This window comes from Pistacia vera, unplaced genomic scaffold (genome assembly GCF_008641045.1).
Source record: "Pistacia vera cultivar Batoury unplaced genomic scaffold, PisVer_v2 Contig58, whole genome shotgun sequence".
Classification (NCBI taxonomy): Eukaryota; Viridiplantae; Streptophyta; class Magnoliopsida; order Sapindales; family Anacardiaceae; genus Pistacia; species Pistacia vera.
In genome coordinates, this window is record NW_022196423.1 from 566,385 (window position 1) to 590,666 (window position 24,282).

At 33.7% G+C, this 24,282-nt stretch overlaps 3 protein-coding genes across 6 annotated transcripts; all 3 read left to right on the forward strand.

Annotated features, from left to right (window-relative positions):
• Positions 1-5,563: 5,563 nt before the first annotated feature.
• On the forward strand, positions 5,564-8,596 carry LOC116109456 (pentatricopeptide repeat-containing protein At5g01110-like). The gene has a single exon (XM_031395667.1). The coding sequence runs from the start codon at positions 5,649-5,651 to the stop codon at positions 7,800-7,802; it is 2,154 nt and encodes a 717-aa protein (XP_031251527.1). The 5' UTR covers positions 5,564-5,648; the 3' UTR covers positions 7,803-8,596.
• Positions 8,597-9,212: 616 nt separating this feature from the next.
• Positions 9,213-14,222, forward strand: LOC116109462 (pentatricopeptide repeat-containing protein At5g01110-like). Of its 4 annotated transcripts, none has more exons than XM_031395676.1 (3): positions 9,213-11,738; positions 13,496-13,737; positions 13,824-14,222. In XM_031395676.1, the coding sequence occupies exon 1, from the start codon at positions 9,487-9,489 to the stop codon at positions 11,638-11,640; it is 2,154 nt and encodes a 717-aa protein (XP_031251536.1). In that variant the 5' UTR covers positions 9,213-9,486; the 3' UTR covers positions 11,641-11,738; positions 13,496-13,737; positions 13,824-14,222. The 4 variants fall into 4 exon arrangements, with proteins under 4 accessions (XP_031251536.1, XP_031251535.1, XP_031251534.1 ...); XM_031395675.1 differs by having other exon boundaries at positions 13,496-13,617; XM_031395674.1 differs by having other exon boundaries at positions 13,496-14,222.
• An 8,809-nt stretch (positions 14,223-23,031) lies between these two features.
• On the forward strand, positions 23,032-23,679 carry LOC116109427. The gene has a single exon (XM_031395640.1). The coding sequence runs from the start codon at positions 23,032-23,034 to the stop codon at positions 23,677-23,679; it is 648 nt and encodes a 215-aa protein (XP_031251500.1).
• The last annotated feature ends 603 nt before the right edge of the window (positions 23,680-24,282 follow it).

Consider the following 24,282-nt stretch of genomic DNA (forward strand, 5'->3'; position numbering starts at 1 on the left):
TTTCCCGTCAGCACTTGATCATCAAAGTGCTCAAACATCCCGCTGTCACGCAATAGCCGTGGGAATAACACGGACAACGGCTCCAACTCGGTCTCCAACTACCTCTCTCGACAAATAGTTGGGTTATAGTCAAGGATCTTTAGCAAGCCCTCCTCTAGATACGCGACGACGGTTATCCAGTGCATATCCCTGATGTTGATGATGCAGTAGACTCTTTTAACCTTTGCCTAACTGTGGCCATGTTTGGGCATTTCCTCCCGTACATACTCATGATCCTATCATCAAACTAAAAATCATCAAGGACATAGTCTAAGTCATCTATGCCCAATCTTTTTCGCTTGGCTCCTCTTGCTGCACCTCTACCAATGGCCTTCTTCACTAAAGTGTCATATGTCGTTACCCGCGTTTGGCCAAAAGCCACATCGATGATGGCACAATCAGGATACAATATATCACCATTGTTGCTCTGTCGTAGCCTTATGAGTGCCAATACCTCATCAATGTGCTGCATCAAATAAAAACAATATGATAAGTATACAATACCTCTACCAATGGCCTTCTTCACTAAAGTGTCATATGTCGTTACTAGCGTTTGGCCAAAAGCCACATCGGTGATGGCACAATTGGGATACAATATATCACCATTGCTGCTCTGTCGTAGACTCATGAGTGCCAATACCTCATCGATGTGCTGCATCAAATAAAAACAATATGATAAGTATACAATTCCTCATGGAAAACATAAGCAAAAATAAGAAAAAATAAGGGAAAATAACTCTCCGAGTCGTCAAGCCACCTGCCCATCGTTAACATCTTTTTAAACCAATCCCGGGGATAATCCTCGATCTTGCATTTCACATGGGCATCACTTCCAGATTTATTGTAATAGGCATAGAAGAGTTTTTTCTTTTCCTTTTCTATTGGCCTATACAAATCGACCTTTAACTCCTCCGTTTTCGCTTGCCCACTTCCTCCCCCGTCCTCCATTTGCACATCCCCACTTCCTTTGCGTCCTGCCTCACCCTCCTCCATTATCACTTCCCTACTTCCTCCAGCAACCTCCTTAACCTCCTCTATTTTTGCTTCTCCACTTTCGTGGACTTTCTCAATTTTTTTCTTCATTTTTCTCTACTTTCCATACGTTGCTACGGTGTAAGGAGATTTGATAAACTTACTCTTTTGGCTCTCTCTTTTCAGCTCATGTTGCACTTCAACCGCTTTCAATACTCCACCAACTTTCTCTGCCACCTTATCAACTTTCTCCTCCACCCTTTTCATCTGCTCTTCCATCTTCTCAAACCTCTCATAAACGACTGTTGTAAAACTCTCAAACAAACCATTTATGAGGTCAACCACCTCATTCTCCCGACCCCGACACCTCGGCAAAGAGGTATTTATTGTACTGGTTTCCCAATTGGGCGAAGGCGTACGAACATGTTCCTCCTCCTCCTCCTCCACCTCCTCCCTCCCACCAATTGGAGTTTCATCATCCTCGACGTCACCAACATTCTCAAGCAGTGGCCTTGCAGCTGCACTCACATGCGTGACCCCTTTTAGGTCCCGCATTAGGCGATCTATCCCTTCATCTGCTTCATCCTCCAATGCTTCGAAGGATGTAACATACTCCTCTCCCGCTTCACCCCTGGTAGCAGTGAGGAAGGGACGGACGACTCCCTGCAATAAGAAACAAAATCAATCATATTTAAGCCACATTTAAAAGCAAGTGCATATTCAAAAGCTTAATCCTTTAATCTTACCCTAGCCGCTTGAATTTCGACGTCTATTTTATCGTAATCCCAATAGGTACAGTTCTCGATGTGCCACCGCAACATCTTAGGAAATTGTGGTTATTCATCTGAAGTCTCCATATCATAATCAAAACACATATAATACAAAAAATATAACAAAAAGCCCCTAATATTTACCTGCATTGCCCATGGGAAGCCAAACAAATTGTATGTGCTCGCTCTATTCTTACCAACAGATTGGGACTACTTTAACGCCATGTCTTTTCCTTACAGGGAGTCCATGGTTAGCATAAATGATGCCCATCCCCACGGATAAGCATTAAAGAAGTCTAAGTTGCTTGCAAACTTCACCCAATCCATATTAACGGCTTTTATTGAGTCTGAAGCCATTAGGATCGAATGCACGAACCATACTAGGCACATTTTGAACTTCTCTGAAGAGGTATACCCACCTTCTTCTAACCTCTCCTCTAAATCAAATCACAAAATAGAAGCTTTCTCCCCCAAAACCTTTTTAGCAAAGTTTACGGCTGCCCTACTGTTCTTTATTCTCTATTGCTCTACCGCTTCTGGAAATTTCCCACATCTTAAGCATGTCACCAAGGCATATTCCATCATCCCAAAACGTAGTGGGTTTCCATCCACCACGAACCACATTTCTTTCTTTTTTTTGCTTTTAACTGAGTGCAACAACATAAAATGCACTCCCTGCCCCCAGAACGCCTTTTTCCAATTTTCTCCCATCTTCATAAAATGACCGAAACAACTCTCTTTGAATCAGTCTAAACCATTCCTCAGTTCCTGTAAAATCTTCATTATTCTTGTAAAAACTTGCCAACTCAACCTAACTGACACCCTTACAGGAAAGTACGGTACCTTATCGCTTACAACCTCCAATCCATAGTCTTTATAGTTTATGCTCTGGAAAATCTGCACAATCAATATAAAGTAAATATTAAAAAAAAAAAAAAATAGAGCTTTTTGTGGTTTCATTGGTTCTGTTTGATTTCAAAATTATGGTATAAAGTTGAGTGGTGATGGTGAGCCAACCTAAAAGTAGTGACCTTCTTCTAATAATAAACTGCCTAATCATATAATGATATTTAATATTTATCCTTCAATCATCTAGTGTTTTGACATTCAATCAAAATATAACAAAGAAAGTAATTTGCCCGCTATATAATAAAGCAACGAAAAATCTAATGCATCATAGCCAACCCTACAATTTAACACTTCTAACACAACAATCATAGCCAGCCCTACAAACAATCATGCAACCCCTACAGCCCTACAGTAGTCAATTATGGGCAATAATGTTGTCACTATTTTATTTTAAAGTTCATCTGCTCAAACTGATGGCATTTTGATTAATACCCTTTTGAAATAACAACTCTGAACTACAACCTTATTGATCTCTTTGTTGGACTAATAACATATTGAATCTTGAAGTGCGAATGAATTGAGGTTTTGACTTGAAATATTTTTGAATTCTAGTTATACTTCTGATAACTTCTAGGTGGTGATGTAGCTTAAAGCTTCTGGTTAAGTATTGCTATTATGTTTATGGGAACTTTAAACAGGGTAAATCGGTGAAGGTTCGACAAGCTGCTAGTTTGTTGTTGAAAAATAACCTTAGAACAGCATACAAATCTATGGCTCCTGCAAACCAAAAGTATATAAAGTCAGAGTTGTTGCCTTGTTTAGGAGCTGCTGATAGGCACATCAGGTCCACTGTTGGGACTATTGTTAGTGTTTTTGTTCAACTAGGTGGGATTTCAGTACAGCCTGAACTGTTGCAAGCTCTAGTAAATTGCTTGGACAACAATGACATCAATCATATGGAAGGTGCTATGGATGCTTTGTCCAAGGTATATCCTGCTTTTTAGAACTAATGAATCTTTTGGCTGTTAGTTTTCTGTTCTATATTTATGTAATCTATCTCCAGATTATACACATTTAATCTAGTTTTCAATTTCCATATGAATATGTTCCCCACCTTACTTGGTTTGAATCTCACACTAAATTCTAAAATCTATGCAAACAATCATGCAACCCCTCGCACAGCGCGCAGCACTGTGCGTACTATGCATGGCTAGCCTTGCCAATATGTAGGGCATCCCTCCAGCCCGCCAAATTTGGCCACCTCCTGACATCCCCAACCCACTAAACTCCCTGAAACAACCTCCCTACGGCCTCCCTTACCTTCCCCCATCCTCTAGAACCCAAACAAAGCCATTCCACCAATGCCCGCCAACTACTTGACAAAACGCCACAACCACATCTCCCATAAATTCGCACAAATCAATCCATTTTCTCATCCAATTCAAAAAAAAAAAAGTAAAAGTACATACCATTTCTTCACCGACGTCCTCTTCCTCGCCTAAATTCTCGCCAGCATCCTCCTCTTCAGAACCATTTTCCGATTCTCTCTATGTTCTTGTGTCGCCGTCGTCTCCTCTGCCTATAGACCACCTTCACTCATCGAATGATCCACCGAAGCGTCGTCTTTGACAGCCTTTGAACTGTTGGCGCCGTCGGAGTCTAGAATTCGAAGTGGGGTTGGGTTTTCCTCCTCTTTGTGAATGTCAACCATGGTTTCGTGTAAGGAAGCTTTAAGATTGAAAATGGATTGAAATTTTGTCAGGATTTGGGCACTGTAGTCGCCAGAAATAGTAGAGAAAGGAATAGTCTTCTTCAGTCATTTTTTGGCTCATTTTCAAATTTCAAAATTTAAATAACTTTTGTTAATTATTATCTTACCTATATATGTTTAACTATTTTCAGTTTAACCTATTTTATATGTTTAATGGATGTTAAATATGCCATGTCAGTTTTTTTTAATTAAAAAGAAAATATCAAAGGGTGCGTTTGGTGTAGTATTTTGGATAGGATTTTGAGGATAATATTGGATTGTTGGATAGGGGAGTAGTACGAGGTAAATTTGAAAAATTTATGAAAAAGCCCATAGGTTTACTAATTTAATTAAAGACCCTATTATATAAAATGACAAAAACACCCCTACCACCTGCAGTGTCAGATTCCGGCCGCCACCGCCGGAATCTGGCCGGAAAATTTCGTTACTGCACAGACCGATCGGATCTGTGCCATAACGCATCATTATGGCCTTTTCCGGCTAGATCTAAGGGCCTATTATGGCCGTCGACGACCGGAAAGGCCAAAACGACGGCCATCTTTGGCCGTCGCTGACGGCCAGATCGGTGTAATTCCGACCATTTATGGTCGGAATTTAGGCCGTTGTACAGATTCCGGCTATCACCGGCGATGGTTGCCGGAATCTGACAAATTGGGTTGATGGGGGGTTTTTTGTTAATTTTTTAAAAAAAAAATTCAGGGGGCATTTAGTGAAATTAATAACCTTATGGGGTCTAAAAGTAATTAAAAAAATAGGGTAATATTTCTGGAATAGTGTGCCAAACATTATTTGGAGAATAGGATTGGGAATATGGATAAAAACAGGGAGCCAAACGCACCCAAAAAGATTTTCAAAACCATTTTGTTAAATGCAAACTTGGGATGTCTGGGACTTAAATTTTCTCTCCCTGGAATCTCATAAACCTCAGTTGAGCCCATTAATCTGACCTTTCGCTTCTCTCATTTCACTCTTCAGAAATATCAGTTGCCAAATTCCTCTTGTTTTCTCCTTATATGTTGTGCGTTTCAATATCCATCAGTTTGTATTAATGGACTTAACATAAGCAGCTTCAGTGCCGGAGACGTGGCCGTCTTTAAATCATCGGTGGGTTTTAGTGTCTGGTTTATGGTTTTTACAAAGAATCTTTCTTTTATGGAGGTGTTGTGATTATTTTGAAAGAGTTGCTTTCAGACTTTCAGTTGCGGTAACCGAACTTAAACCCGTAAACACACACCTACACTTCAAATATGTCAAAGATTCAGCGCCTACTTCTTCAGAAATTCACCCTCACATCCTCTCTCCAAACCCTCAGAACCCTGCACACCCTGCAAGCCTCTCGGAATCCGTCAACTGAATCAGTCTCAGATTCTTTTTTGGTGGAGAAAATATTATTCAATTTAAAGCAATGGAATGTTAACTCTTTGCGTCACTATCAATTTCGCTTGAACCCAGTTACTGTAGTTGAGGTTTTATATCGTCTGCGTGATAATCTGCATTTGGGTCAGAGATTTATTGATTTTATTGCCTTGAATTGTGCTAATTTTAAGCATTCGTCTTTGTCTTTGAGTGCAATGATTCACATTTTGGTGCGAAGTAGACGATTATCTGATGCACAAGCTTTGATTCTTAGGATGGTTAGAAAGAGTGGTGTTTCACGAGTAGAAATTGTTGAGTCTTTGGTTTCTACGTATAAGAATTGTGGGTCTAATGAGTTAGTTTTTGATTTGTTTATTAGGACTTATGTTCAAGCTAGGAAGTTAAGAGAAGGATCAGAGGCCTTTCTCGTATTGAGAAATAAAGGAATTTGTGTTTCTATCAATGCTTGCAATAGTCTTCTTGGTGGGTTAGTGAAGATTGGTTGGGTTGATTTGGCATGGCAAGTTTATGCAGAGGTTGATAGAAGTGGTATTGAATTGAACGTTTATACTTTAAATATTATGGTTAATGCATTGTGTAAAGATCACAAAATCGATAGTACTAAGTTGTTCTTATGCAAGATGGAAGAGAAAGGGATTTATCCAGACATTGTGACAAATAATACGCTGATCAACGCGTATTGTCGTGAAGGGCAAGTGGAAGAAGCTTTTGAGTTGATGAACTCAATGTCGGGAAAGGGTTTGAGACCGGGTGTTTATACTTATAATTCTCTTATTAATGGTTTATGCAGGAAGGGAAGATATGAGAGAGCAAAGGAAGTTTTGGATGAGATTTTGCAAATGGGGTTAACCCCTGATACTGCTACTTATAACACACTTCTTGTTCAGAGTTGTAGAAAGGATAATATTTTGGAAGCTGAAGAAATTTTAGGTGAAATGTCTCGTCGAGGTGTTGTTCCAGATTTAGTTAGCTTTAGTTCACTGATTGGGGTATTCTCAAGGAGTGGGCAGCTTGATCGAGCATTAATGTATTTTAGACATATGAAGAGTGCTGGAGTAGCTCCGGATAATGTTGTTTATACCATCCTTATAGATGGGTATTGTAGAAACGGCTTCATGTTGGGGGCATTGAAAATGCGGGATGAGATGCTAGAGCAGGGTTGTATTATGGATGTCGTTACTTACAATACTATTTTGAATGGACTCTGCAGGACAAAGATGCTCGCTGATGCAGATGAGCTGTTTAAGGAGATGTTGGAAAGGGGTGTATTTCCTGATTTTTATACTTTCACCACTTTAATTCATGGAAACTGTAAGGATGGAAATATGACGAAAGCACTCAACCTTTTTGATATGATGACTCAAAAGAGTATTAAGCCTGACATTGTGACATACAACACACTGATTGATGGGTTTTGCAAGGTTGGTGAAATGGATAAAGCTAACAAGTTATGGGCTGATATGATCTCTCGAAAAATTTTCCCAAATTACATTTCATATGGGATTTTAATAAATGGATTTTGCTGTATGGGTCATGTTACTGAGGCATTCAGGTTGTGGTATGAGATGGTTAGGAAAGGTATTAAGCCAACTCTTGTGACTTGTAACATTATTATAAAGGGGTATTGTCGTTCAGGTGATGCATCAAAGGCTGATGAATTCTTAAGTAAGATGATCTCAGAAGGGGTTGTTCCTGATAGCATAACATATAATACTCTTATTAACGGCTTTGTAAAGGAAGAGAATATGGACCGAGTAAGTGTTCTGGTTAACAAGATGGAAAATCAAGGACTACTGCCTGATGTTATTACATACAATGTAATTTTGAGTGGGTTTTGTAGACAAGGAAGAATGCAAGAGGCTCAGCTCGTACTTCGGAGAATGATTGAGAAAGGTGTAAATCCTGATAGGTCCACGTACACATCACTGATAAATGGACATGTCAGCCAAAACAATTTAAAGGAGGCATTCCGTTTCCACGATGAAATGCTACAAAGGGGATTTGCCCCAGATGATAAATTCTAATTGGTTTCACTTGCAGCCATTGGAATGATTGTAGTACCAAGTACTTCTTCGCAAGTTCATGTTGCATTCGTTTTGCAGCATGTTAGGTATATACAGAGGTCAGATATCCGCACTTCTTATTCTTTATTTTAATTTGTTATGCCATACCATGAGCTTGAATTATCTTCTTGTATCTTTAACCTTTCTGTTCACATGTTTGCTCTAGAAGTGTGTGGAGTGTATAAGGAAACCTTGAAGTCACCACCCTGACTTGTGTTAATATATGTAATCTGTATGGTGGAGGTTAGATCAATTCTACCTTTTTGATAAGTGTTCTGTTTTCAGTTTAGTTAAGCATTTCGATAGAGGTTTACACTTGTATTCTGCTCTGCAGGTAATTTAGATTTTAAAAAATTAACTGGAAAGTTAGAGGTAAAATTAGTATCAGTATAGGAGCCAGTTTTGTTTTGCGAATTACCTGAGGTGTCATTGACTTGGAGATTTAGGACCGTGAAGAGAAATGGCAGGGCTAATTAGGAGAGAAGAAGAAACAGGGAATAGAAATAATAAAAATGAGAAAGATGGAAAAGAAATTGACAAGAGTGAGTGTAGATGATAGGAAGATGTAATGAAGATTGGGGTTTTTTTATTTCTTAAAAATCAATTATAGAGAAAAGATACAACAAAGCATATTTTTAGTTACCCAAAAAACCAAAAAGAAACTTGATCTACTTCAAATCAGTGATGTGAGCCTATGGAAGGTCTAATTTAGTACCAACCATAAGAACATAACAACAAAGATCTATGTCAAATAATACATAGTAGATTTAATGCTTAGATAATAATAAGCTCTTGTGATACCGTTAATACATATGGAGCTCATTGTGCTGATAACGTGTTGTGAATAATTATTTTAATTGAAATAAATTAACTAGAGGAGGAAGAACAAATAAATTGAAGCACTTTTTCTGTTTGGACAATTAAAAAAAATTACAATGACATAAGCATTTATAAAGCCCATGCAGCATGTGTGAGCCAAGTGAGCTTGGCCAAGATAAAGTAAATTAAAGCATGTATCAAATTGTAGAATCACCTGCATTGTTACAACAATGAGAGTAGCGCTAAGAGATGGAACATCCATCTTTACATAATACTCTTCCTTGGATTTCTACCATTTTAAGATATTTAAAATGGTCGTAATTCAAGGAGTAGTTATGTAAAGCAGTGGATAACTCCACCATCAAAGACATACTACTTCCATTTGCTTTATTCTTGGTGAAAGTTTTCATTTGATCAATAGGGCAGCTGCAGTTTGGGCACTCTATAAACAGAATCTCATTGATTTTCTAATTGATATCTGAACTGAATGAATCTCATAAACCTCAGTTGAGCCCATTAATCTGACCTTTCACTTCTCTCATTTCACTCTTCAGAAATATCAGTTGCCAAATTCCTCTTGTTTTCTCCTTATGTGTTCTGCGTTTCAATATCTATCAGTTTGTATCAATGGACTTAACATAAGCAGCTTCAGTGCCGGAGACGTGGCCGTCTTTAAGTCATCGGTGGGTTTTAGTGTCTGGTTTATGGTTTTTACAAAGAATCTTTGTTTTATGGAGGTGTTGTGATTATTTTGAAAGAGTTGCTTTCAGACTTTCAGTTGCGGTAACCGAACTTAAACCCGTAAACACACACCTACACTTCAAATATGTCAAAGATTCAGCGCCTACTTCTTCAGAAATTCACCCTCACATCCTCTCTCCAAACCCTCAGAACCCTGCACACCCTGCAAGCCTCTCGGAATCCGTCAACTGAATCAGTCTCAGATTCTTTTTTGGTGGAGAAAATATTATTCAATTTAAAGCAATGGAATGTTAACTCTTTGCGTCACTATCAATTTCGCTTGAACCCAGTTACTGTAGTTGAGGTTTTATATCGTCTGCGTGATAATCTGCATTTGGGTCAGAGATTTATTGATTTTATTGCCTTGAATTGTGCTAATTTTAAGCATTCGTCTTTGTCTTTGAGTGCAATGATTCACATTTTGGTGCGAAGTAGACGATTATCTGATGCACAAGCTTTGATTCTTAGGATGGTTAGAAAGAGTGGTGTTTCACGAGTAGAAATTGTTGAGTCTTTGGTTTCTACGTATAAGAATTGTGGGTCTAATGAGTTAGTTTTTGATTTGTTTATTAGGACTTATGTTCAAGCTAGGAAGTTAAGAGAAGGATCAGAGGCCTTTCTCGTATTGAGAAATAAAGGAATTTGTGTTTCTATCAATGCTTGCAATAGTCTTCTTGGTGGGTTAGTGAAGATTGGTTGGGTTGATTTGGCATGGCAAGTTTATGCAGAGGTTGATAGAAGTGGTATTGAATTGAACGTTTATACTTTAAATATTATGGTTAATGCATTGTGTAAAGATCACAAAATCGATAGTACTAAGTTGTTCTTATGCAAGATGGAAGAGAAAGGGATTTATCCAGACATTGTGACAAATAATACGCTGATCAACGCGTATTGTCGTGAAGGGCAAGTGGAAGAAGCTTTTGAGTTGATGAACTCAATGTCGGGAAAGGGTTTGAGACCGGGTGTTTATACTTATAATTCTCTTATTAATGGTTTATGCAGGAAGGGAAGATATGAGAGAGCAAAGGAAGTTTTGGATGAGATTTTGCAAATGGGGTTAACCCCTGATACTGCTACTTATAACACACTTCTTGTTCAGAGTTGTAGAAAGGATAATATTTTGGAAGCTGAAGAAATTTTAGGTGAAATGTCTCGTCGAGGTGTTGTTCCAGATTTAGTTAGCTTTAGTTCACTGATTGGAGTATTCTCAAGGAGTGGGCAGCTTGATCGAGCATTAATGTATTTTAGACATATGAAGAGTGCTGGAGTAGCTCTGGATACTGTTGTTTATACCATCCTTATAGATGGGTATTGTAGAAACGGCTTCATGTTGGAGGCATTGAAAATGCGGGATGAGATGCTAGAGCAGGGTTGTATTATGGATGTCGTTACGTACAATACTATTTTGAATGGACTCTGCAGGACAAAGATGCTCGCTGATGCAGATGAGCTGTTTAAGGAGATGTTGGAAAGGGGTGTATTTCCTGATTTTTATACTTTCACCACATTAATTCATGGAAACTGTAAGGATGGAAATATGACGAAAGCACTCAACCTTTTTGATATGATGACTCAAAAGAGTATTAAGCCTGACATTGTGACATACAACACACTGATTGATGGGTTTTGCAAGGTTGGTGAAATGGATAAAGCTAACGAGTTATGGACTGATATGATCTCTCGAAAAATTTTCCCAAATTATATTTCATATGGGATTTTAATAAATGGATTTTGCTGTATGGGTCATGTTACTGAGGCATTCAGGTTGTGGTATGAGATGGTTAGGAAAGGTATTAAGCCAACTCTTGTGACTTGTAACATAATTATAAAGGGGTATTGTCGTTCAGGTGATGCATCAAAGGCTGATGAATTCTTAAGTAAGATGATCTCAGAAGGGGTTGTTCCTGATAGCATAACATATAATACTCTTATTAACGGCTTTGTAAAGGAAGAGAATATGGACCGAGTAAGTGTTCTGGTTAGCAAGATGGAAAATCAAGGACTACTGCCTGATGTTATTACATACAATGTAATTTTGAGTGGGTTTTGTAGACAAGGAAATATGCAAGAGGCTCAGCTCGTACTTCGGAGAATGATTGAGAAAGGTGTAAATCCTGATAGGTCCACGTACACTTCACTGATAAATGGACATGTCAGCCAAAACAATTTAAAGGAGGCATTCCGTTTCCACGATGAAATGCTACAAAGGGGATTTGCCCCAGATGATAAATTCTAATTGGTTTCACTTGCAGCCATTGGAATGATTGTAGTACCAAGTACTTCTTCGCAAGTTCATGTTGCATTCGTTTTGCAGCATGTTAGGTATATACAGAGGTCAGATATCCGCACTTCTTATTCTTTATTTTAATTTGTTATGCCATACCATGAGCTTGAATTATCTTCTTGTATCTTTAACCTTTCTGTTCACATGTTTGCTCTAGAAGTGTGTGGAGTGTATAAGGAAACCTTGAAGTCACCACACTGACTTGTGTTAATATATGTAATCTGTATGGTGGAGGTTAGATCAATTCTACCTTTTTGATAAGTGTTATGTTTTCAGTTTAGTTAAGCATTTCGATAGAGGTTTACACTTGTATTCTGCTCTGCAGGTAATTTAGATTTTAAAAAATTAACTGGAAAGTTAGAGGTAAAATTAGTATCAGTATAGGAGCCAGTTTTGTTTTGCGAATTACCTGAGGTGTCATTGACTTGGAGATTTAGGACCGTGAAGAGAAATGGCAGGGCTAATTAGGAGAGAAGAAGAAACAGGGAATAGAAATAATAAAAATGAGAAAGATGGAAAAGAAATTGACAAGAGTGAGTGTAGATGATAGGAAGATGTAATGAAGATTGGGGTTTTTTTATTTCTTAAAAATCAATTATAGAGAAAAGATACAACAAAGCATATTTTTAGTTACCCAAAAAACCAAAAAGAAACTTGATCTACTTCAAATCAGTGATGTGAGCCTATGGAAGGTCTAATTTAGTACCAACCATAAGAACATAACAACAAAGATCTATGTCAAATAATACATAGTAGATTTAATGCTTAGATAATAATAAGCTCTTGTGATATCGTTAATATATATGGAGCTCATCATGCTAATAACGTGTTGTGAATAATTATTTTAATTGAAATAAATTAACTAGAGGAGGAAGAACAAATAAATTGAAGCATTTTTTCTGTTTGGACAATAAAAAAAATTACAATAACATAAGCATTTATAGAGCCCATGCAGCGTGTGTGAGCCAAGTGAGCTAGGCCAAGATAAAGTAAATTAAGGCATGTATCAAATTGTAGAATCACCTGCATTGAAACAACAATGAGAGTAGCGCTAAGAGATGGAACATCCATCTTTACATAATACTCTTCCTTGGATTTCTACCATTTTAAGATAATTAAAATGGTCATAATTCAAGGAGTAGTTATGTAAAGCAGTGGATAACTCCACCATCTAAGACATACTACTTCCGTTTGCTTTATTCTTGGTGAAAGTTTTCATTTGATCAATAGGGCAGCTGCAGTTTGGGCACTCTATAAACAGAATCTCATTGATTTTCTAATTGATATCTGAACTGAATGAAGAAAAGCTTTGTATTTCTCATCATATCTCTTTTAATCATATTATATTTCAGATTTATTCATAATAAATTATCAGTACGATGAACTTTGTAGGTCTACTAATTTTATTACAACAGTTTGTATTTTATTATACGTTATTCAATAAGACTGTTTATTCTTATTAATTAACTAGGTGATTACCGCTAAATTAGAGCTTCCACATTGGCTGATAAGGTTAGTTGTTCATATTAATTGAATCCATATTACTCTTTAATGTTATATATACAATATTTTCTAAATATGTTGTACCTAGCAAACTTAGTGTATTATACAATACTTTGAGCTTTCACTATGAAGCAGGTTTCCATTAGTACTGTTAATGAACCAGGCAGCAAAAATTTGGATTGCGTCTCTGCTCATATCATCCCTGTTTTTGGGCTTTAATGCAGTTGTAATACTCATTTATGCCTATAGCATTTCAAACATTATGAAAAATGAAGTATAAACTCTTACGAATTTGAACTTGCAGGTAACATGAAGAGTATTTAAAATGCAAAGTCTCGGGAGGCCAAGGATGAAACCAGGGAAAATTGTGGCTTAGGGGATTATTCCAAGTTGCAGCAATTTGCTTTGGCAAACAGCAAAGTAGATGTGAGCCATTCAGCATTACTTAACCGAGATCTGCCATTTGATTAGAACCTAGCCTTAATTCGTTTAGCAGTCTGATCATGACGCTGAAGTTTGAAACCTTACCCCAATTTTTTCTGCCCAGTACTGGCTCTCTCGGTCTCTCTCCGGTTTGCTGTATTTAATTTCTCTTGAGATGACTCAATTGGACTCCTTTCATTTTGGTGTAGGGCACTATGAAATGTGGTTGAACTCAGCAAGAAGCAACAATCTTCAATAGCTAAAAGCAATGGCTATCAGTTGCAGGAAATTCAGTAGCATGCTCTAGTGCAAGCTATGTCACTCGATTCTAAAAGGAAACAATAGAACATGTTGGAAACGTGCTCGAGTTCAAATCATAGACCTGAACTGTGGAAATATATTTGCCTCGAACGTAAGTTCACTTTAATTAGCACCCAGAATTGTTTTTGCTCTTTCAACTCATGCATCTATGTGAATAGTGGAACAAATTCTTCTGTATTTAATCCATTTGAGTAATTAAATTTTTTTCAAGATTTTCTGCATGCTTCGTTGTAACTCTTTAAGAGCTTATCCGTCATTGAATAATATAAGCTTTAGTCGAAAAAACCAAAGAGTTCAATTTGTATTTTGTTGTATTGAGAGCTAGACGAATCGTTATTCATTTGGAATTTGTCATCTCTAAGAATTTTCTCATAAATATTTCTTGAATTATAATTAAATACTTTTCAGAGTTCTTGAGAGAATGCATTTGGTCTTGATTTCTCCCCTGGCAACTTATCCAGTAAGCCCTTAGGAAAGTCTCTTGTTCAAAGTTTTTATGAATAGAAGTACGTAGTTTTGGTGGGTTTCAGACTATCAGTTATGAACTTGGGTTGCAAAACAAGTCTTGGAGATTTCTGGGTTAAAAAAATAAAATGAAATTTCTCTTTGTCCCCCTTTTTCATTAAATACTACACTTTAGCCGTCCCTGGAAAATTGTCTAGCTTTGCACCGGGAAAAGAGTGATTGGAGCGAGAGAAAGTGTGATGGGGAAAATTTTACAATAATTTGGTCTAAGATTGGATTGAATTATATATAGTGATGGCAATGGGCCGAGTCGGGATTGGGTACCCCTTAGCCCAGGCCCAAGCCTGATCTCATGACAAAGGTTTAAGCCCAGTCTGAACTCGTCACGGGTATGACAGGTAAAGCCTAAGCCTGGCCCGACGGGCTTTTTGTAACCTCAGGCTCGGCTCAAGCCGTCCATTTTATAATATGAATTTTCAAATACAGTAAAACCTCTTTATAGTGATACTCTATATAAGAATAAACTCTACATAGTTATAAAAAAATTATAGTCCCAATTTGAGATTGTTATAAATAAAAATAAACTCTACATTGTAATAAGTTATAATTTTTCTAATTCCTACCTTAAGGAAAATTGTCTCTACATAGTAATAATTATATGTATATTACAAAAAAAAATATGTTATGTAAAATTAAAGGTTTAAAATGAAATAAAATATCTATTTAAATTTGTTTGGGACAATGATTTATGTTTTGAAGTTGTTATCACATCTTTTATCTTACGAGTACGTAACAGCTCATTAGCATGGATACCTTTTTGTTGAAGCTAAAATATTTTTAATTTTTTAAGTATGTTTAAAGCTTCACAGCACAAGACTTTTTGTATTTCCGTACTATTATTCTTAGGATTATTTTCTTTCTCTTCTCGTCTAATTGCAACAATGATTTCTCCTTTGGTTAAAGTATACACGATTTGTTGCTCGTTTGGATAATCGAAGAAGACATTAATATCCATTCGATTAGTGTAGTAAATTTGTCAAATCTGATCGCTCAATTCTATAGTAACTCTTTTATTCTTCTCATTCACTTCATTTGTAACTTACAATTCATTGACATTAGTAGTCCTAATTTTGCAGTGCTTAAAATCATTGACAATTGTCTGTATTTATAGTTCCATCAATGACACTTATTTTTACTGGTTCTAAGAAACGATCTTTTATCCGTTTCAAAAGTAGGCAATTTAAACGCTGTATTGAAATCCTAATGTTACTAAAATATGAATTGAAATCCTAATACTGTACTATTAAAACATGAATTATAAAATAAGAAATTAAAACTATAATTTTTGTAATTACACTTCTATTAAGTTATAACCTCTTTATAGTAATAAATTTAGTTAATCTCAACATTATGACTATAGAGAGGTTTTACTGTATTAATAAATTTTAATTTTTTTTATATTTTTAATTCTAGAAATAATTTTTAAATATTTATTTATTTTTAAATACTCATCAAATACATAAATAACTTTTCATAAAGTGCATTCATCCATCGATGAAGGATTTGGGAAAAATGAATATATATAGGATAATCTTGTAATTAAATATATAGTATAAGGGTAATTTAGTATAATTAATACTAAAATTGTCGGGTCAGGTCTGAAGACATTCCCAGACTCGGCCCGTACCCGAGGTCAGGCCTTAAAATCAAGCCCAGACCTAAACCCAAGCCCACAAACATCGGATAAAACTCGACCTTTTTGGGACGGACCGGGTCAGGTACCTGGAAATATCGAGCTCATTGTCATCTCTAATTATATTGTCCTAAGTTTGTAATATGTTTTGGTACACCAAACAAATTAAAGTTAAAACAATTATTGAGAATGGACCAAGACTAGATGAGTTCACATTCTACTACTATAATTTATAGAATCTATTTAAACTAAAGCTAATTATGTATGAAAAACATGTCCATTATAGAGATTAATTGTTTAATTATAACAAATAAATTATATTTATATTATATTTTAGATTCTTTAATTATTTCCTTTAACCTAGCTTTTTTATGATTTCATCAAGAACCGAAACAAGGCGTCCCGTAAAATACGAAGACGCTTACTTTGAGTTCTCTTGTCGCTATTGTTAGGGGAGGTGATGGTCCCCCAATAGCAAGCCAATGTATAGCTTTGCAAGTTGTGCGATCGATGATGACTCCATGGTGATAGTGATGATATATAGTATTAGTTGGCGGTGTTAATAGAATGCTTCCCATCAAGGAGATCAGTCACATATCGATTATCATAATATTAACCTTTGAGATCAGTTAATATTAAAACTATCCATGATTATCGAAATTTATGAAATACTTTTACTAACAAGTTTTCTTAATAATCTAAGGAGGTTTTTTATTATTTTAGAGGGGTATATAATATTTTCAATTAATTATAAATGTGTTTAATATTAATTAATCTCACCCAAAAAAATAAATAAGTTTTGACATTGGACTTTTAATTTTATACATTTAATCGATCCAATTCTTATGTAACACCAAACTTGGTCTTATAATAGACTTTTTCATTTATTAGACTATATTAATAGTTGAATATTTAATTCTCATCCCAACATTTAATTCATGGAAAATTAAATTGACATTATATTTTATTTGTGTTTGAGAATAAATTAATATGATTCTTTGAAGTCATAAAATTAATGTCGTGATTGCGGCTATAATTAATAAATAATAGAGAGATCATCGACATAAATTAATTGCAATTGCAAATTTAATATATATTTTATTATTGCACTCAATAATGCCTAATGTTTGACAATTAATAATAATAATAATATTACTTCAATAATGAAAACATATTCTATAATTGGAGAAGGTTTCAAACGTGATTGTTTTTATAATATTCAAGAAATATATTGTAGAATTGTTAAATAAAAAAAAAATTAATCATTTACAAGTACTTGACTTGTCAAAAGTAATTCAATATTTAATAAAAAGACAATGTTAAATATAGTTATTTTAATTTCTAACTAAACAAATTCAATGTTAAATGAAATTTTGTTACTCGTATACCACGTTGGATTGTAGAAAGGATTCTAAATTGTAAGAAAATCAGATAAACGACCAATAATTTAATTTTAAATTTTGAATAAAAAATTTAATATACGCAATTACATAATTTAGTTATTGTAGTGAAATTATTTAATTTGGCGAATTAGTTTGACTAATTCAAGTAGTTTGAAAAATGGGATAAGTTTAGTAATTAAAAGCATGTGATGTTTGTGTGTAACTGGTTGCATACGTTTCTGCTTTTGACATATGGAAATTACAACTTTATATTAAATTAATTAATTTACAAACATGATAATAGATAGATTGAGTAGAATAGATCCAATTTAATCCACTTGAAATAATAAGATTATATCATATCATATGCTAATCAAACTTACTAATGATAATAATAATAATAATAATATAAATAGTTTGTTGTTCTTGAAAACGTTCACAATTTTCAAAAATAGAAAGGTTATTAGACCATCTCCAACCATAAACATTAAATTGGTGTAAGTTTCACACCAAATTGATGTGATTTTTGGTGTAAAACACTATTGTATTTCCAGCCTATTCCATTAAACATTATACAAAAAAGAATATTCCTTAGATTATTCTCTTTCTTTTTCTTTTTCTTTATATGTAATAATCAACAATTAATTTATTTCACTCATTACTTTTTTATATATTAATTAAATATTGAGAATGATATTTGTTATTTTTCATCATTTTTTGAATTATATAATCTACCAGAATATTGGAATATTAAATTGTTATTTTAGTTTATGTTGTATTTTCTTTTAATTTTAGTATTTTTAAATTAATGTTAATTTTTATTTTGAGTTATTGTAGTTTAATATTTGCATTGAATGAAGTTTTGTTTTTAATTTTCATCATTTTTTTTAATTATATAACTATTATGAATTTATTATTATAAATATTAATATAAAACAAATTAAATTAATATAAATACAAATAAAAAAATTTAAAAATATATATATTTTTTTTTATAGTGTTTGAACAATGCCACGTCAAATTGGTGTGTATGAACAGTGCTACACCAAATTTGGCGTGGCAGTATACATTAACACTAAATTGGTGCAATGTTTGGTGTTGGGTTAGACTATCTCCAAACCATTGCACCAAATTGGTGTAAGTTTCACACCAAACTAGTGTGATTTTTTGTGTGAAACACTATTACATCTCTAACCCATTGCACCAAATATTACACAAAAATGAATATTATTTATAATATTTTCCTTCTTTTTCTTTTATTGTAATAACCAATAATTAATTTATTTCACTCATTATTTTTGTATATATTAATTAAATATTGGGAATGATGTTTTTATTAAATAATAATTACTTTGAAAATTATACTAATTTAATAAAATTAAGCATTTATTTAATCAGATAAACATTACATTTAATATAGAAAAACATTACATCTAATATAAAATAATACCAAAAAAAAAAAGATAACAACAACGCGAAAGTAAAATTTCATATTGATAGTAATTTAATTTTCTAAATTAGTATATTCTTCCCACAAATGATCAGTTAATGCATTTCGAAGAGTATGGTGAGCTTTTGTATCCTTGATTTTGAAATCAAACATTTTCATCTACGATAATTTCAGCTTCGGGAGTTGGCGCTTCCATCTAATTCTCAATCGATGCATCAACATTACGATCATCCTCGATTATCATGTTGTGCATAATAATACACGTAGTGCATAAGTTAATTTGAGTTATTGTAGTTTAATATTTGTATTTAATAAAGTTTTATTTTTAATTTTTTATTATTTTTTGAATTATATCATTATTATGAATTTATTGTTCTAAATAATAATCAAATTAACTTAAATACAAAACAAAACAAAAAAAAAAATTTGCCGTGTGAACAGTATCACACCAATTTGGTGTGGATGACAATATTGTACTAAATTTAGTATGATAGTTCATCTACACTAAATTAGTGCAGAAAATAGTGTTGCATTAGAGCAACAGTTTCACGCTATTTTGGTATTTTTTACACCAAAATAGTATGGGTTGGAGATGCCCTTAAAGGCCATCTTTCACGCCACACCAAAATGGCGTTGGGTTGGAGCAGTTATCGGTCATCTACAAAAAATTAATTAGCGATTTAGTATTAAAACTTGTGAAAATTTGTTCTTTAATATAACATTATAACCACACCAATTAATAAAGATTCGTATTTTACAAACGTCAACGCTCAGAGAATTTTTGAATAACAACGAAATTCACGGTACGACATAATTAATTCATCTAAAGTAATCTTTTAGGTTATTAGTAATATTTTATCTTGTCTTTTAGTAAAAAAATTTCAATTGATGAGGTAAACAACAATGACTAAGTCAAGTATAATAATTGAGTTGTCCTCCCAATAAGAGGCCTAATTTACCAATAAAGTTTTTATTATTATTATTATTCTTATTAACTTTTCGACTTGTCTTAACGCGTATGTATATTAATTAAATTTGAATATTATAACCCATAGGTCATGTATCAATTAAATTAGGTCAAAAGTATGGTGATCTTGTGTTTAAATTTAAATATTATAAACCATAAATCATGTGTCAATATATATGTCACATATATATATATATATATTAATTAAATTTGAATATTATAAATAGTAGGTCATATGTCAATTAAATTAGGTCAAAGGTATGACGATCTTGTGTCTAAATTTCCATAGAAGTCTCCTTCATTTAAAGATTTTGGAAACTTTTTGGTAGCTAGCTGTCTTCTTTCTTACTAGTTATACTACTATCAACCATTAAATTTTGTCACATGCCCTAAAGACCAAGATATCTATAGAGACCCAAGTTAGACTTTGTATTTTTGCTCAGAAATTCTCGAGTGGACGGTTTGTATTTTAAAAAATATGAATAATCAATAGTTGTCGGTAACAAATACTGTAAAAACAAAATTTAACAATTTTCAATACAAAATAGTCTTTCAAACGTATTGTTGATAAACAAAGTCACTGTATGAGAGGTGTTCAAAACCGGTTAACGAACCAGTTAATCGATTTTGAAAACTGAACTAGTTTTTCGGTTCAAGAATTTTCTTAGAATTGAACCAAACTAGTTAAGAGGAAAACCGATTAACTGGTTTTAATTTAATATTTTTATAATAAACCGGATTTTTTTATTTTATATCTTAATTTAATATTTTTATAATAAACCGATTAGTAAACTAAAAATTCGGTTTTTTATTTTTCTTAAACCAAACCGGTTTTTCAGATAACCGAATATTTGGTTTTTTACATTTGTTTTAACACCCCTACCGTGTGTTACTAAGGTTAACTTATGGTAATCAAACGCTAACTATATATTGTTGAGAAACAAGATGGTCATCTACAGGAACGTAGTCAGGATTCTGAGTCAGTAGGTTCAAAACATCAAAGTTGATAAATTTACAATAAAATAGATACTGAAGTAATAAGCATAAAAAATGTACTTTTAAAAGTTATATATACCAAATTAACAATTTTATAATTATCCTCGACGATTTTTCATATTCTTAAAACGTTGCTTCGTTGACAATTCCATTAAATATCTCTCTCTCAATATATGTAATAAGACAATCATTTAACAATTAATCTCCCAAGATTAACCCATACATTAACATAAACAAAGATTAAATCAAAACTAAAACAAATCCCCAAATCTCTACAACTTAGGGTTTCATCAATTCTTTAAACTATTCAAAATTAACTCAATAACTAAATTTATCAAACCCAACTTAAAACAATAACTAATTAACGCATACCTCAATATAAACAAGATTAAATCAAAAATCACCTCAAAATCTAGGAATTATTTCAAACACATTTATTAAACTCAACAAAAACCCATAATTTATGATCTTTCATCGATTAAAAAAGTTAAAAGAAAAGAATTTTAAGTAAAAAAAATAAATAAATAAAAAATTAGCATCAATCCAAATGAGTAGCATTTTTTTAGTATCCAACCAAAGAAAAAATATAATATGAGAGAAAATGAAGAAAAGAAAAAAGTTTAAAAAAAATTAATTAATAATTCATTTTATAAAGACAGCTAAGTGAGATTAAAATTGTAAAATCTATAAAATATTAATATTTTTAAAAAAAAATTTGAAACGTTCAATGGATTCAATTGAATCCACAATCTACTATGTGGCTACGTGTATTGGATTCTAAGGGTTTTTATCTTTTTTAAATATAAGAACATTAATCACAGTGCACTTGAACCTAAAATCAAATCAAATCAAACCCATTACCCATGTGATTTCAATCAATACATCAACAAATTGGGTACTTTCTTGAGCTGTTGTATTTTGAACAAAATATAAGAATATAATATGTCTTAATCGGTCCATAAATGATATATTAATAGTAGCCACCCAGTCACTCCAAGGATGAAGAGAATCATTTATTTTCAGGAAACAATTAATATTTATATCATAATGGATAATTATTATATGTTATTTATTTATTAAATTACTTAAAGTGGGTTGGGTCAAACGGCTAGCTTTCTGGTAACTTCACATGTTATTGGAAGGTCTTCAAAGAGAGACAGTAAAAAATTCAATGGTTTGAAGATCATCCATTGCATTTATTCAAGTGTAAAGTTCTCTTTTATTTCTTGTGTTTTAAATTTTGAAATTTGAATCACTCATTGTTTTGGGATCTTATTAGGGTTTATATAGGAAGAAAATAGACAAGAAATAATATCTTACATTTTATCATAATTAAATTTGTAATTTAAAACTTAATGCTAAGTACATCATCAACACATTTCATCTTATATATATTATGAATATGATCTTATATGTTACAAATCAATACTAAACGTTGGTAATCTACTACCTCAAAAATCCCTCTAAAAACAAAAGTTCAACATCTTCTTATGAATTCATTAATTAGGTGTGGTCCTTATGAAAACAATAAGAAAGAGTGAGTTTTAAGAAATTCAAAAATTTTATCATAATAATGTGAATACTTTCATACGTTTATATTACTAGTCTCATATTTCATGTTTTAAAGCTATATATATATTACATTAATGTTCTCTGTTCAACTATATTGGTTTAAGATTCGTTTATGTTATACAAATTTTGATATACTTATGAATCTATATATTTCAATATTCTACGTAATTAGAATTTATTTCTGAAATCTTGGACCTTTCATTTTCTAAGGATTTTCTTATATATATAGAAAATAAATTAGGTTATCTTCTTCCACCAAACGATCGAGTGATATATTTAGCCATATTAAATGAAATCAAAGGTAAGGTTAAAGTTCTAAGTTAAGTCTTTGATTAAGATTGGAGCAGAGAGAGAGAGAGAGAGAGAGTTGCAGAAAGAGAGATTCAAAGCCGGCTTGGTTGACCACCGACCCCAATCGCCTTTAACCTAGCTCTCTCCGCGCTCTATACTAAAGAACAAACGTAGACTTTATCCAAGTCAAAATCAAAACAAATCCAAATCCCCCCTTCATTTTTCTATATAATTGTCCAATCTTTCTCTGTAAACCCTAATCTCTCTCTCTTTCTCTCAAATGGGTAATGCAATATCTCCGTGCTTCCAGCAAAACTCCTTGAAAGCTTCTGTAAAGTTGATCTTCTGGGAAGGAGACACAAGGATTCTCAAGGGTAAACACATCGCCGGAGAGATCATGTTTGAGTCCCCGGACAAAATGGTTTGCCATGCAGATTCATTCTTCATCGGTCACCCGCTTCCCGCTCTCGCCATCGACGACGAGCTCACGCCTGGTCAAACGTACTTCGTTCTCCCCATCGATCGTTTTGCATGCAACGTTCTTTCAGCTTCATCTCTCGCAGCCTTCAGTTCTTCTTCTTCCTCTTCAACCACCAGCCCCAAACGGGTCTCCCCCGTGATCAACTTCGACCACCAGTGTCGTCCCTTCGAATACATAAAGGCCGAAAACGGTAGGGTTTTGATCAAGGTGGTGCCCGAGTTCATAACCAGGCTTATACAGAGAGGGAAACAACTTGATCATGAAGATGGATCCGCCAGCCCGTTGCTTTGCAGCACGCCGGAGCTAAAGAAACAGTACGATTTGCTTGTTGGCTCGAGGGATCAAGTTTGGTCACCGAAGCTTGAACCGATCTCTGAGCACAAAATTAGGTTTTCGCCTTGCAGGTTCATAGGGCTGGAATGGAAACAGCAAGAGAAAGCTTGTTGATTAATTGTTCTTGATTATTATTATAATTAATTAGGGAAATTGTTAAATACTGGGTTTAGAAATTGTACAAACTCTTATATAATGTTAATGATAATGGTGATATTAAGAATTGATCAAGCTTATTGTTTAGAATTTGTCAAATGTGTATTGTAATTACAGGAAATTAAGTCCTCTAATTAAGACTAATTCATATGCTTAATTATTAATTAGTACTCTCGAAAAACTGTGGCCGCAAACTACTGATGTTCATCACTGTTAGATACTATAAATACCAGTGTGGAGTTTGTTAAACACTAACGATGGAGGATAAATGATGAGCAGGAATAGCTCTTCCATAGTGTTAACGTTGTTAACTAAGGGAGTGCGGCAAAGAAATATGATCGATTAACTACAAGAATGGGTGTAAAACTTAAAGGGGTTGTATACGAAGAGATACTGAAATTTATAAACCTTTTTACTTCATTTTTCAATATTCTTTTTCAACCGATTATCTTAATTAATCTAACGGTAATAAAATAGAGTATCTCTCCGTACCATTGGATTGATAAAAGATTAATGGCTTACAAGGAGTGTAAAAATAAATTAAATCAGAAATTAGACTTG